The sequence below is a fragment of the Gekko japonicus genome, unplaced genomic scaffold (assembly GCF_001447785.1).
Source record: "Gekko japonicus isolate JY-2015 unplaced genomic scaffold, Gekko_japonicus_V1.1 scaffold1102, whole genome shotgun sequence".
Classification (NCBI taxonomy): domain Eukaryota; kingdom Metazoa; phylum Chordata; class Lepidosauria; order Squamata; family Gekkonidae; genus Gekko; species Gekko japonicus.
Window position 1 is genome coordinate 584,416 of NW_015176483.1, and position 15,605 is coordinate 600,020.

At 47.5% G+C, this 15,605-nt stretch overlaps 1 protein-coding gene across 1 annotated transcript in view; it reads right to left on the bottom strand.

Moving 5' to 3' along the window:
* Window positions 1-2,321: 2,321 nt before the first annotated feature.
* The window catches only part of TM6SF1 (transmembrane 6 superfamily member 1), a 31,567-nt gene continuing 18,283 nt past the window's right edge, over window positions 2,322-15,605 (bottom strand). The window contains exons 6-10 of the mRNA XM_015427221.1: window positions 14,498-14,619; window positions 9,441-9,545; window positions 6,150-6,242; window positions 4,708-4,827; window positions 2,322-2,645 (exon numbers count right to left, since the gene is read on the bottom strand). Coding sequence (XP_015282707.1) covers window positions 2,454-2,645; window positions 4,708-4,827; window positions 6,150-6,242; window positions 9,441-9,545; window positions 14,498-14,619 — 632 coding nt within the window. The 3' untranslated portion in view covers window positions 2,322-2,453. The remainder of the gene's footprint in view (window positions 2,646-4,707; window positions 4,828-6,149; window positions 6,243-9,440; window positions 9,546-14,497; window positions 14,620-15,605) is intronic.

Here is a 15,605-nt window from a genome sequence, read left to right on the forward strand (position 1 = left end):
AGTGTTTCCATATCTCTCTATATAATAATTCTGTTTTCGAGTGGCAACATTCCATGCCCATCAGCCGCCACTCAAGAGTACTCGCATGTCATTGGCCAGGTGCTGGGTCTGTTCCTCTGCCCCACCCATTCCCCCTTCAGCCACTGTACCCTGTCAGAATTACTGGCAAATGGCTTTCTCTCTTGATGAAGACGCTTTTCCTGCTTGCCTCCAGTGTGGGACTAACGGTCCCCTCAGTGGCTGTTGGTAGGTGCCATTCACGAAATGGCAGTTACCTGTGTTTGTAAGATGGCTGTGGTTCTTTGTTTAACATGTTCCCCCATAAGGTTTAATTGAGCTATAGTTCCAGAGAGGGGCCTGCAGGGGTATCACTCACTGGGTTGAATGGGGCTTTCTCATCTGCTGGCCTGCAGTTCCCAGCTGCCTCAAGGCCAAAAAGTGCAGGAAAACAGGGATTGTCCCAAGGCAGTCTTCGTCCCTGGGAGGCAGCAGAAATTCAGTCACTCCACAGTCGGCTGGATGGGGGAATGAATGGAAGTTTCCCTGCTTTCTTGGGCAAGAGAGAGAGGCTGAAGTACAGCCAGAGGCCGGTCCAAGGAGAGATCCTATCCTGAGCCCACAACCTCCAGAGGTAGACATTATTGTGTGTAGGGATCCAGGGATCCCCCAAAGATTAAGGATTCCATCTTCAAATACTGAGATTCAGCCAGAGGGGTCTCACTGTCCCTCTAAAAAGGCAGTGATGATTCCGTGAGTGGTGGCAGCAAATTTAAGGAGTGAGATATGCCCACGGGATGAGGGTGGGAGGCAAACAGCTGAGTTGTAAACTGGATCCCGTTTCGCCATGGTAGGCAACCAAGCTTGGTTCAGACAAAGGAAGGAAAGAAACCCTTTGCAGGCCTTAGTGAGGAACTCATTGGGGCCAGTCCTGACTAGGCTTGCCAGCTCTAGGTAGGGAGATTCCTGGAGATGTTCTGGTAGAGTCTATGGAAACCAGGCTTTGGGGAGGGGAGAGGCCTCAGCTGAACAGAATGCCATACAGCCCACCTTCCAAAGCAGTTATTTTCTCTGGGGGGGGAAGATATATGGATTTCAGTTGTGATACCTGGTGATCTTCAGGCTCCACCTGGAGGTTGGCTGCCCTAGGTGTAACAGTCAGGGCTTCAGAGCAGGATCTGCTAGATCCAGGTTCTTGTTCTAGAAGCTGAGTGGGTCACAGTCTTTCAGCCTAACCTACCTCACAGGGTTGTTGTGCAAGTCAAAAGGGGGAGAGGAGAATGATGTAACATGCTTTAGTCCCCATTGCAGAGAAAGACTACTTTTTCTCCTGGGAAACCATTGTTGCCAATCTCTAGGTGAGGGCTGGAGATCACTCAAAATTGCAACTACTCTCCAGATGGCAGGGATCAGTTCCTCTGGAGAAAATGGTGGACTCTGTGGCAGTTAGGGCTTCAGAGCACGGAAAATGGTGGACTCTATGGCAGACAGGACTTCAGAGCATCGAAAATGGTGGACTCTGTGGCAGTTAGGGCTTCAGAGCACGGAAGAGGCTGCAGGTATGTGTGGGGGGAAATGGAAAGCTGAAGAAAGAGGGGGAAATAAAGGTAGGTTGATGATTGGCTGGGAAGGAGATAGGGTTGCCAACTCCAGGTGGGAAATTCCTGGAGATTCGAGGGATGGAACCTGGAGAGGGTGAGTTTTTAGGAGGGCTGGGACCTCAGACAGGTACAGTGCCATAGACTCCACCCTTCCAACCAGTCATTCCCTTCTGGGGAACCACTGTTACCAATCTCAGGAGAGGGGTGGAAATCACTCAGAATTACAGCTGATCTCCAGGAGGGAGGGGGGAGGAGATGCAAAGCTGAAATCAGAGGGGCAGATAATGGCAGGTTGATGCTTGGCTGGGAAGGAGATTGGGTTGCCAACTCCTGGTTGGGAAATTCATGGAGATTTGAGGGGTGGAACCTGGAGAGGGTGATGTTTGAAAAAAATGGTAATTCCATTCTTTGGCACAGTGAACGACGTCATCCGAATGCAAGGTGTGGAATTTTTGCCTACACTTTGCTGCCTGACCATGTTGAAGTGATGATAGGTGTCTTTCTGCAACCAGGTTCAAATATCAAATGGTCCAGAGCCCCATCTATAGTGACCCAGGGAACAGACAGGGTTTGCTGCATGCTGGTTCTATTTAGGACTGGCCTACACTAAGCAATGGTGAGGATAAATGCACAAGTTTAGCTCTCTCCAGTTCTAACTCAATATGAAACAGCTTATTTACAGATAATGGTGATGGCATGAACAGACACTCTTGAAAAGTGCTATGAAAGACAGAATAAATCTTTATTTGCAGCAAAGATACATTAAAAACTGGCAGGGGGCTTCTTTCTGGACAAACCCTGGGGTTTTTAACAGCAGTCCAGTTATGCAAAAGTAAATCCATTACTTCGGTCTTCTCACTCAGCCTTCTCTTCTGGCTTTGGTTTCAAGAAAAACTCCGGATTCTGGACACATCTATAAGCCAGTAACTGAGGAAGGATTCCGAATGCTACATTGAGAATTAGAAACCACACCCTTGCTTCTTCAGGGACCCGGTAGCTGTACGGCGTTCTGGCATGCAGAGAGGCACCAATGTGTGAAAACTGAGCCTGTATTATAAAACAAGAGACGGACAACTAGAAGCAAATCTTTGTGTGTCTGTTATTTCACACACACAGTCCCCTAAATATAGAATGTTTTGTTGATTAATCATATTTATTTAAATCAAATCAGCACATTGGGGCCGTGTTTATTTATTCAGCACCTTGCTGATCACAGCGCTCAAGCACAGAATGGTGCACTAAAGAAAGTGTTTGGCATCCTGAGAATCCAAGATTTCAGGAGTTTTTATATGTCAAGTTTCTAGTCCAGGAGGCCACAAAAACAAGCTTGCAAACTGTGCCTGGTGAAAACTCAAAGAGGCAGGCTAAGCAAGGCTTCCATTGGCCAGAGGAAATGATTCAGCACTCTGCACATTTCTCACATGCAAACTGGCTTAATTTCATGAGTTCCTTGAGGTCACTGAAATTGATTTATCTGTCTATAGAAACTGGGAGACCTTAGCACAGAATCTTGATCTTCTAACCACCAAGTCTAACTATAGTCGAGAGCTATCCCTAAGGGATATTTGCATGATTACATCATGTACACTCTCTTTTGAATGCTTCCTGGTGTATACAAGTTAGGGTTTACAGGTTTCCTTCTGCACCCCTGACACAAAGCTAAATATCTCTGCAATATTCAGGATATGGCCCATTATATGTAATTTAGATATTACTAAAAGAAATATTGTGCTCATTTCCCTTCCCTAGAGACAGGTTTTTTGCTCTGTCACTGTTACTGTGTTTGTCACTGTTATGGGCCTTTGGGGCAGTCTCCACTGGGACTATTCTGGAGTATAAATTTACATCAAAGGTTATGTACAGGGAAGAGATGGCCAGGCCAAGGAATATTTTTAGCCTAAACAAACATGTAAAGATAGAAGCAATAGAGGAGCACTCGGGGATTGAGGCTGTCTTTTGTCTCCCATCTGTTATCCTCTATTTCAAGCGACAGATCATTTGCAATAACAATCCCGTGCCCAAATGTATGATCGCCAAACTCTCTGCAGGAGGAGAGAGGGGCCCAGGTACAAGTCCCATCAAAGTCTTACCAGCTTTGGTCTGATCTAGCAGGACTCTGCTAACCTTTTCAAATCTGTGTAGCGAGTCCTTCCTGAATGATGCTACATCTGACTGTTAAGCCCTGAGTTGAGAATACTGCCTTTTACTTATCCTTTGGCAGCTGTAAGGTCAGAGCACAGACCAAAAACTGTTTCTGTTAACAAGAAGAAAGGGAACTGCTGAACTGGAGGAAGGTGACCCTGAGAAGAGACTGCTCAGTGCTGCCGTTAGGGCCAGATTTGGGGGTGGAAGTGGGGTTGCCAATTCCGGGTTTGGAAACACCTGGAGATTTGAGGGTGGAGCCTGGGAGGGTGGAGTTTGGGAAGGGGGGGACCTCAGTAGGGCATAATGCCACACACTCCACCTTCTGAAGCAGCCATTTCCTCCAGGAGACGTGGAATAAATGCTTCAAATAAAAACGGATAAGCAATCGATGCAGTCTGGAGATCAGCTGCAATTCCAAGAGACCTCCAGCCCCCGCCTGGAGGTTGGCAGCCCTAGATGGAAGTCCAGAGGCCCAGCTCATAAGCTCAGCTGGGATGCAAAATGCAGGTTTAACTTCACATTTGACATATACACTGCCATCTACACAAGAAGGAATCGTGATAAGGCCATTAAGTCCAGAGTCTAAAATTATCTAACTGTACCACTGGCAGCACTTCTAGGACTTCTTGTCCCCACACTATCAGGTATATTTTGTATTTTCAGTTGAAGGCTACCATCTTTCCTTCTTCTTCCTAGAACAAGCTATCAGCTCCACCCAGCCACCTATTCCAGTCTGCCTAGAATTTTACAAGAGGCCTTAATGGAAGAAGCTGGCTGATTGGCTAGCTACTGTGACAGTCATGAAGCTAGCTCCCTCCCTCTCCAGCTGTACTGCTGATTAGCTATTCCTTGTGTCATTCATAAAGCCACTTCCCTCCACCACCCGAGCTTTTAAAAAAAAGTTTTAAAAAGAACAAACTTGTAAGGCCAAGCTATAATCATGACAAAGTTCTCTTGGTAATACCTGAGCGAGTCCTCCAGCATGTATGAGGGTTAAATCGGGCATCCAGGAGCATCCAGGCACAAGCAAGCCATAGAGCGCCATGAGGTTATATGGCACAGAGTAGAACATGTACACCAGCATCTGCACAGCAGAGAAAAGGTTAACTGGCCGATCCCTTCAGAACCAGAGGCACACAAGGCACAACAGGGCAGACATTGGTCTCGTGACAATCGTTTTCACCATTCGTGTACAAAGCAAACAAGGATGGAGTAGGGCTACCATTCCCCAGTTGGGGGCGGGGGACTGCCCGGTTTTGTGGCCTTCTGCCCACCACCAGACACCTGGCCAGCAGGGGGAACCCCCCCCCCAAGCAACATTGTATGACTTCTGGGTGATGTAGGCACGTTGGTGATATGGAGGGGCAACACTCTGGTTTTTGGGCAAAACTCTATGGTTTGAGGCCAGTTTTACCATAGAGTTTTGCCCCAAAAACCAGAGTGTCACCCACGACGTGCCTAAGTCACTTCCAGATGACATAGACATGTCACAACGCTTTCCCACTCCTGGAAAGGTCTATTCCACCCCCTGCCAGCATGCCATTGGGACCTGGCAACCTTAGGGTGGAGGCAGGTTGTTTTCACTTGAAAATGGGATGTGGGCAAGGGGAACTGAACCCTCTGTAGCCTTTTCTCCTCTTTTTCCTTTTCTCCTGGCCTTGCTCCAATACCACAAGTGAGCCAGTCTGGGAGAAACCACCCGTGAAATGACAGAGCAGGACACCCGGCTGGGCCTGAGAATCCAAAGACTCAGACCTACCCAGCATTGGGCATTTTTGTGGCTTAAAAAAACCTGAATTGACTTTTGCATCTATCACTCCTTTCTGAATTATTGCTCGGCAACTGCTCACTCGCTTGCTTTCTCCCTTATGCCCACCCTTTGCACAGGCAGGGTTCAGAAGAATGTGCCTGGCCCTACAGAACACACAGGGACATATCAGGAAGCAATCCTGGAGGTTTTTTGTCCTCTGGGCATGGAACAGCGGTCACTGTGGGTGTGGAGAGGGAGGTATTTGTGAATTTCCTGCATTGTGCTGGGGGTTGGACTAGATGACCCTGGGGACCCCTTCCAACTCTATGATTCTATGATAACTCAGATGAGGTGGGTGGGGAGTCTTCTGCTGTAAATCTCCCAGACCAATTCTCAAGACCTCCCCCCCACCCCCAGAGTGGGGAGGGAACTTAGTGTTGTTTTTTTAAAATCAGGGTAACTGATTTAAACTCGTCTCTGTTTTTTTGTCAAGATGCATCATAGTGTGCAAACAATTAGACACATCCATGAGGATGAGTTAGTCAGTGACTGCCACAAGAAGTGCTAAATGGAGCCTCCAGGTTTAGAAGCAGCAGAGTCACAGATTACAGAAGACTAGAGTCACAGATTACAGATTCTCACTGCAGAGTGTTTACCTGAAGTTTTGGATAGGCAGCAGGGTCTTTTAGGTAAGGCTCATGAAACTGGTTGTACGATCGGCATAGTTCAGCTGGGCAGTCCAAGGCAATCTAAAGAGAATCACGTGGCATTTAGACTGCAAGTCCTCTGAGCAACGACAATGTGTAGCCTCTGTACGGGACCCTTGGAATGTAAATGCTAGTACGGGATCGCCCAACAACGTCATTTGTCCAGGGGTGGCTCAAGGCCTTTTACCATCCCAAGAGCCCTGCTCTGGTGCTGCCTCCACCAGGTACAAGGTGGGCTACAGAAGCCCATCCTGAACCTCTACTGGAGTGCATGAAGCAGTCTTATATTGAGTCAGACTTCTGGTCACTGGGACGTTGAACCAGCCCTGAGTTTGCCTCCCCAAATTCAAGAGTCAACCCATGTTTGGAAGGCTCTAAAACGTGTCAGAGCAAATATGCAACAAGGCATCCCTCCACAGAGAAGGCAGAAGACAGATATTTTTATGGAGGAATGTCAGATAGAGATTACTTTTCCTAGAGCAAAATACACTGACCTGGGAGAAACCTGATATAAAACTATTTGTCAGTAGTGATCTCTTCATCGTGTGCGCATCTTTCTAATATGCTGCTGTTTCCTTTCCTGGGTGGTTGTGACTGGGACAGATTGTTTTTATACTGTTGTAGAATATAAAATAAAAATTAAACACGCTCATCTTTTTCTTGCTGTTTTTCGCAAAATAAAAAGGTGATGTCTTAATGGGCAATGCAAGAAACATTTTCTCTGCAAGAATTAAATACCTACCTACTTTGGGGAGGGGGATTTGTTTTGTTGCTGCTGCTCCTGTTACCCTTAGTGCACCTTGACAACAGAATGCAACCCAACGACTTCTTCTTCCAAACACAAACTGGGATCCACGCTGCTTTTTTGTTTAACTTTCTTTGCTCTCAAGGATCATGTTACACAATGATTTCATAAGGCAAACATCCCAGGCTGTTGAGCAGAGAAGGAAATGTGCAACTCTTACAGTGCACATGGTCAGTTACAGCAGTTGCCTGTGGCCACTGAGGTACAGTCAAATGGGAACCAGGAAGGTATCAAGACAACAGCCAATGTGATGGGGAAAAGACTGCAGCAGGAGTGAGAAGGAGCAGAAGAGCCGCTTCATGGAGAGGCACATGCAGGCATTTCTCAAGGACAGCAGTGGACCCCAGAGTAGCCTGGTCCAGCTCTTAGCAGTTTCCATGACTGCAGACCTCTCTCTCCATATGCTTTTAAATGAATATATGTTCTACCTCTGCTTGTCTTATGTTGAACTTTCAGGTGGGTAGCTGTGATGGTCTGCAGGAGAAGAGCAAGGTTCAAGTCCAGGAGCACCTTCAACAAGATCTCCAGAGCAGAAGCTTTCAAGAGCCCTTGCTCCCTTTGTCAGATACATTTGATGAAGAGAGCTTTGACTCTCAAACGCTTTTACCCTGGAAATCATGCTGGACTTTAAGGTGCTACTCTTATGATCAAGGTGGCCCACATTCTAAAAGACATCCCAAAAATCGATGAAACAAGTACCTAAAAACAAAACACTTGTTCATAAGAAGAGTCCAGGGGAGGGAGGGTTAGAACAGCACTTCGCAATTGTCAAGCCCGTCCTGCGCCCTTGGCGCCGCCCATCCCATGGCTGTGGTGGGTCCAGGCGAGGAGGGTCCGTCGGCCCTGGGAGCCGAGATTTGTTAAAGAAGAGGGGGAGCGTCGGGGCCTCAGATAGGCAGGGGATGGTGTTAACAGCACCCTGTAAGTCCCTCTGCCTCTGTGCGTCGGTACCTGGGTTCCTCAACATCCCCACGGACTCTCCTTCTCACTGTATCCGCCTGGTTGTTCCGAGCACGTTCCTCCTCCCCGGCCCCTTCGCCTTCCCTCTCCTTTATACCCAGCCCCGCTCCCAGCACCGTCCACCATACCTGCCTCTTTCCTCATCCTCCCAGCCCCGCCCCCTGTGATAAGTTCCGATGCTGTCCCAACACCCAGGGTGGGGTCGGGACTGTGCCAGCAGCAGCTCTGTTGGCCTAGGGCCGTGCCGCCAGCGTGCGGATTACCCTGCACCCACGCGCCCGTTGTCAGCCTCTCCTCGGTGGTCCGTTTTATTCCCCCGCAGCTCCCCAGGGCCCTCTGCTCCGTGCTCGGACTCGCCTGGATCGCCACATCTCACTGGCAGTGATGGGGGTTGGTGCTGCGAGGCTCTCTCGCGGGTTACAACATCCTGGTTCTGCCTTCTGACTCGTTGTTGGTGCTGCCTGATCCGGGGGTCTTCTGGGTGAGTTGCCGGTCGTCAGGACCCCTGGGGGGTGTGGGCTACGTCCCGGAGCTTCGGAACCGGGACAGCAATTATTCCACTCCAACAACTCCCAAAAGGCTGTACCTTGTATAGCTCATGGAAGCATTAGAGGGAAGAGCATTAATGCTCCTCTTCAGGGAGTCTGCTCCAGACCTTCAGGGCAACCACAGTTAGGGCTGTGCTCCTTACAGTAGCTGATCTCAGCTCTTGCTTTGAGGAGAGATGGCCAGCAAAGGTCCTCCCAACTGATCTCAGAGGGTGAATGGATCTGAAGAGCAGCAGGTTTATTGTATGAAGGAAGGGGAAAGTATTGTTGTGCAATCAAGGGAATCAGGAATGGGGGTACTTATCTATGGTAACCACACATGATCTACACTTTTTGGCAGGAATTGACGGGCAGGTCTCACATTTCATGGGTAGTCTCCAGGAGCAAAGAACCAACGCTTTCCTGGGATGATTTCTCTTGAGACTGCAGCCCATCAATACACATAGTGGGGCAAACAGTGGCTTGCTCGGGCCCTTTCCAAGGCTGGATGAGAGGCTTAAGCCCCATGTATCGTGGTCCTGAGCCGAACTGGCTCCCCCATGCGCCTATGCTGAATGTGACCCATGGCAGAGACAAGGCAAATCTGCTCAAATACAGTGAGGCTCTCGGCATGCATGCAAAGATGCCAGGCTACCTTTGTTCTGTTAAAAAAGGCAGCTCGAGAGATGCTTGTAGCCCAGCAGGTGGGACTCTGAAACCCACCTGATGGCCCCAAGCCACAGGACTTAGATCACTGCTCTAAAACTCTGTCAGAGGCAGAACCCTCCAGAGCAGCTTCCCGAAGTCAAGAGGGGCTGCCCCATAAGGAAATGTGGCCTGTCTCTCCCGGGCATAAGCAGATACACATTTCACTTCTCAACTCAAAAGTGAGTTTGGACCTCCATTATGAGAAAAACAAAACAGGGGACTTCCTTATAATCCACTCACCATGCCCCTAAATAGGCAAAATCCAGTTGCGAAGATGAAGTATACAGCCAAGAAGAGGTCTAGAGGTCTTCTGAGAAGTCGTTTCCGCTGCACTTCTTTAATTGCCTGCAACATAATGTCGTGTTTACGAAAAGACCACCAAGGACCTCTGCACCAACACACTTTGCAGGAGATGTGGCAGCAGTTATATTTAGCCTGGGCAAGCAGTTCTGTACACTGAAATATGTTCAATGCGGACCCATATATAGAAATGGGAAGTGGGATATAACCTTTGTAAGAAAATAAAGGAGCCTTCCTTGGCTGGAGAGAGGTCTCTTGGGTAAGAAGAACCTGTGGCTAACCCCGTACCTGAAGAGAGCTAACAGCAAGTGCCGCCACCCTTTGACGTGAGGCAGGAGAACTGTCCAGTCTAGAGAGCTTTCTCAGTTGTGGCACCCCGCTTGTGGAACTTCCTACTCACAGCGGTCCCAATTACCAAATTCAGTTTCAGTATTTCAGCGGGAGTGAGACAATACATTTAAAAATGAAAAATAAACTGATTTCTCATGTTAGAGAACAACCATTTGACTGTTACAGAGATTACTATATAATCCTTGTTGTTTGGATTTTTTGTTTTGTTTTTCAGTTTACGAGATCCATCGTTCAGGTTGCGTGTTTTTAAAAAAATGCCAAATGTCAGTTTTCATTCAGTTTTCATTATAAACTTCTTCAGGAGCTCTGAGACAGAGAAGCAGAATAGAAATGTAACAAAGATAAAAATATGGATGACCGGGAGCATCTCTAGCAGAGCTTACAATGGTTTTTTAAAAAAGACAAACTTGTCAACCACTCATTAGTCTGGCTGACATTTCAGAAAAGGCATCTGCAATCACCGGCAGGAACTGCACGGGTGTCCCCAGAGAAGGCTATGCAGAGAATGCCCTTTTGTCCTTGCTTAACCCAAACACAAGAGCACAGAAAGAAATGGCAGGGGGGTCTGTTCAGCAAACGACTGCAAAGTGGCTCAGCATTTGCCGGTCTGAATTTGTCCTCAGTGCTTCTCTCATAATTTTAAGCTGTTTAGGCCCAGTTTACCCTCAAGTCTCCCAAACAACTGCACTGGGTAGATAACTGATCATGTACCACAGGTTGGAGTTAAGTCGCTGGGTTTTTTTACTCATGCCACCAGCTTTCATATAGCAGCAGTCCTGACTCAAGCTGCCCTGACAGAGTGAAACAAAAGGGGCGGGGGAGAGGCAAACAGATGTGTCTGTCTAATTGTTTTCCCTGACAAGTCACAGTTTTTATGGCGACTCGGTAGGGTTTTCAAGGCAAGAGATGTTCAGATGTGGTTTGCCTTTGCCTGCCTCTGCCTCATGGCCCCGGTATTCCTTGGAGATCTCCCATGCAAATCCTAGCCAAGGCCAGCCCTGCTTAGCGTCTGAGATCTGATGAGATCGGGCCAGCCTGGACTCTCCAGGTCAGAGCTCATCTGAATACCTTTTAAAATCCAGCTTTTCTGCAATAGTTATGCAACAACTGGGAGACATGTAACCATGTATGACTTTGGTGAAAATTCATTTGAGGAGCAAATAATATAACCAGTGCTGGAAGTTCCTTATTGTGAAAAGTACAGGCATGATCCAAGAAGTCTGTTTTTCTTTGAAAATCCCTTGGTCATATTTGGAGCAAGGTTTTTGTGTGCTCTTTTTAAAATTGCAATCTGCTCCATGAGTTCCTTGTACTGGAAAACAGGATTAAAATATTTTAATAAATATGATTAAAAACTTGGGTCCTGCAAGTCATTTATTTTATTTATGTATGTTTCCTCTCTGAGACTCAGAGCAGATTCCACAATGTAAGACAGGAAGGGGGAAGGAAATCGGAAACCCTGCCTCACCCTGAAAAAAACCTCCAAGATTTCCTTGTGGACTTCCAACAGGCCGATGCCCTCGCTTAGTTATTCAGTTTAGTTTTTAGTTTACAAAATGTCTACCCCTTCCATGACCTTCAGCTGTTCTCCGCGTGTCCTCCTTTCTGATGCATCTGCAGTCCTCATCATGCCAGAGAATTTTCAGTTCGCTTACAGGGTTGTGCCCTTCTGCCTACCTGGGGCTCCCAAACCCTGACAAGATGGGGACCCTTACCGTGTCCATGGATGGCCCTGCTGTGGGCCTTTCATCATCCACACAGGGGGGCCGGCCAGTTTACTCCTCAACACAGTGAGAGACAGGGCTAGGCAGAGCCATGAGGGCATGACTTTCATAAATGTAAAAGCTGGTTATGCGGGAGGGTATTCAAACATTTGCCGACAGGGCGCCCTTGTCTATCAATGCCTACTCTAGAGCTGGCCTAATTAGCAGTTGTCATCCTTCCCCAAATGTATGCTGCATTTTGAAACACACAAACAACCGGCTGGGGGCAGGGAGAGAAGCTACCACTACTGGAGCACTTTGGTTCTCGTTACAGCATATGCACAGCAAGTTCCTACATTAACTTGCATCCTCGGAGCATGCAGACAGATAGGGTGTTCCATGTGTGGATCACAGAGGAAAGGGACCCGCTGATGCCTGGATTTTCTGGACTGAATGTATTGATGTCCCACCTTTCTCCCCTTCTGGAACTCTAGCTGGCATTCATGGGATTCCCAGGAAGTCTTCCAGAAAGCCACTGACCAGGCCCAGAGTTGTTCCGCCTCAGCAAGGTTGCTGTCTCCAGCACCCTCTAACCCAACCTTGGGACTTGCACCCAGCTGTCTTACGGTGAGCCAGAAGGACACTGGCCCAAGTGGCCCAATAGCTCTCCAAGGGCTTGCACAGAGGTTTCCCCCAGCCTTGCTGGTCTAGCATCTTGAACAAACTGCAATCCAACAAGCCCCCAGTTTCAGATCTGTCCTTTCAGATGGCCTCGCTAGCTAGGCTTAGGCAGGCTGGTTGCTCTGAGCCTCAGCTCTGCAAGGCAACGCTAAAGCCCCCCCCCCCTTACAGGACTTTGAAAGGATTACAATGAATGCAAACACATTACAAATATCAACACTATACAAGAGGCAGCATGGTGTAGTGGTCAGGATGTTGGACAAGGATCTGGGAGACACAAGTTGTGCAACAGCGGAATCAGCTGCCTAAGGAGGTGGTGACGCTCCCCCTCATTGGCAGTCTTTAAGCAGCGCCTGGACAAACACTTGTCAGGGATGCTCTAGGCTGATCTGCACTGAGCCGGGGGTGGGACTAGATGGCCTGTATGGCCCCTTCCAATTCTATGGTTCTGTGATTCCATGAAGTCTGAATTCCCACTAGCTTCCCTTACATCAACCCCTATTCTAACCCACAATTTATTTGGAGACTAATGCAGGTCATTTTGTTTAGGTTTCCTGACTATTAAAGCACCCAAATTAGAGTCCCAACTATTCTCATCTGCTACAGAAGCCAGAGATTGAATGATAAGAACCTAGTTCTTTCCCAGAGGAAAGGCAGTTTCATGGCAGGGTAGCCCATAAAAGCCTAGAGAATCAATGAGAGGACTCTATATTTAGCATCACGCTGCAGACACAAAGCTGACCTCTGCTGATAATTGGCTGAAATGCTCAATTTCATACACAGCACAAGCTCATCAATTAAAATCTGACAAGACTGAGAGAGGGAAGCAACGAGTGAGTCCACTTCCCACGCAGTTACTTTAATATCAACCATTCAGGCAGGAATTGTTGGCTAACACATGGGCAAAAAACATTTATCTGATATTGAAGGACAGCTTTTCAGATGCTAGGGATGTGGGCTGTCCCATATGATTTAGCTATAATTAGCAAACAGCTCATGCTGCAAAGTTAATCCAATTTTTTTTTCCATTTAGCACTATCAGAAATGTCCTCAAGTCAATGCAAGGTTTCTTGAAATGGGTGGGAGTTTTTTCAGGTTTGAATTTAGAACTTTCTTAATCCAAAATGTGTACGAGACCGCCTTAGTTGCCTTGGGCAGTGGGAAAAATATTCTGCACATTTTCTGAGTCTTTTCCATTGGTTATTTTACATGTTCTTTGGACAAGCCCTGGCAAAGGGAACAAGTCAGGGGGCTTGGGACTGTACACCCTTTGTACATCTCTGTTCGTGTCCAAGAGATTTTCCCCATCACAGCTGCAAGCCGCTCAAGACTTGGCCCACTGTGCCCTACAAAGTGCTGTCCTTAAGAGCCCTCTACTGCCCTGGCCTGGATGGCCCTGGGCTAGCCCAATCTCATCAGATCTCGGGAGCTAAGCAGGGTGGGCCCTGCTTAGTACTTGGATGGGAGACCACCAAGGCAGAGGCAGGCAATGGCAAACCACCTCTGAATGTCTCTTGCCTCGAAAGTCCTCTGGAGTTGCCAGAAGTTGGGTTCAACTTGATCACATTCTCCACTTCCACTGTCACTTAGCAGAAAGGCCAGGCTTGAGGAATGGCTATGGCTCAGGATTACTACAGCACACATTTGTTATGTGAAGGTCCCAGGTTCAAATCCTGTTAAATCCCAAGTCTAACTGGGACTGTGGCACAGGAAGGTGTTTAACCCTTAAATGTGTCCTTGGGATGCTATATGATCCACTGGACAAACACAGCGGCTCTCTTTATATTTTCCAAATCTTGGACCCAATGAGGCAAACGGTTTCAGACTTGTTTAAGACTGTTTCAGGCAGAAAAACTGGGCAAGGGGGGAAATGTTATCCTCAGTCTGCACTACGGTCCCAATCCAAATCAGGGCCCCCAGACAAAACTGCTTCAGAACTCCCAACACAGAACCTCTAGAATCTCTAGCTGGATCCTCCCACCGCAGGTACTGGGAAGAACACTTCTGTGCCCCAGACTCTGGAAAGCCCCTAACAATCAGAGTTCCCCGCTACTGAGCTTGACGAACCAGTGGTCTGACTCTGTATACAGCAGCCCCGGACATTCCTCATCTTCACCACCTTATTTAGGAACTGTTAGGGACTGGAGGCCTAAAGCATGTTCCATTTTTGAGTTTTCCATGGAATTGTTGATTACAACAGACATACCCTTAAAATCAGAAAGAGATCCTTTTCATTGGCTTTTCCTTTTTTAAAAAGGTTACCTTAGTTGTAGAGCTGAAAGTCTCTGGTGGTTGATTATAGATTCTGAATCCAGCCCATATCGGAAGACAGATGTATGGTATGTTTAGTAAAAGCGCAGGACAGATCCTTGTTCCATACTTTCCTATTCAGCAACAACAAAAACTATTAGCAACAGGGCTGCTGGTTGATTTAGGAATTCTTAGTCTATTCATCAGTTAAGAGTGCCATCCTAAGCATTTACAGTGTCATCCTAAGCAGTGTTAGACTCTTCTAAGTCCATAACTCTGCTCAGGACTGCATTGCCAGTTGATGAGCTGCATTTGCCCATTGCCAGACTCTCCAAGACACAAAGCAAAGAGCCATTCAACCAACAGGAACTGACAACAATGGAGGTTTTGGCAGAGGCTTTTGTTTCGGCTACACACAAGCAGCAGAGGAGCTATATAACAAGGGGAGGACCTTTGCCAGTGCCTCTCTTGCTGCTCACACAGGTCAGAGGAAATTCCTTTGCCTTACCCTAAGAGACGAGGCCTGAGATGGATTCATAGTGGATCATGCTGGGGGGGGGGGAGACTGTGGGACCTCCAGCTGACGATCCCTACTCTACACTGTCTACTTTGCCCCAGTTTTGAATGGCATTAACCCCTTTTGTGACTAATTTGAGCCAATGTGTTCAGAGGATGCTGAGTTTCTTTTAAAAAATTATTTATAACATTTCAACCTACCCCACTTCAACTCCTCAAGGCAGCCAGAATCCCCTGAATTCTACACCTTGACAGCAACTTGGCATTATTTGTTTAAAATATATGTAAGCTTGAATTTCTGCCAATACAGAATCAGGTGGGCAGCCGTGTTGGTCTGAAGCAGCAGAGCAAAGTGTGAGTCCAGTGGGGGCACCTTTAAGACCAACAGAGTTTTATTCAAGCTGTGAGCTTTCGTGTGCACGCCACACTTCATCAGACACAATGAAATGGAAGTTACCAGTCCATACATAGAGGGTGGGCACTGGGCAGCAAATTAGCATATAGCATAATGGAGATATTTAACAGATGCAAGGACCAAATAGGAATAACAAGCTTAGGTTACCATTTGATTGGGTTTAATTCTGGGGGGAAACATAGTGAAGGA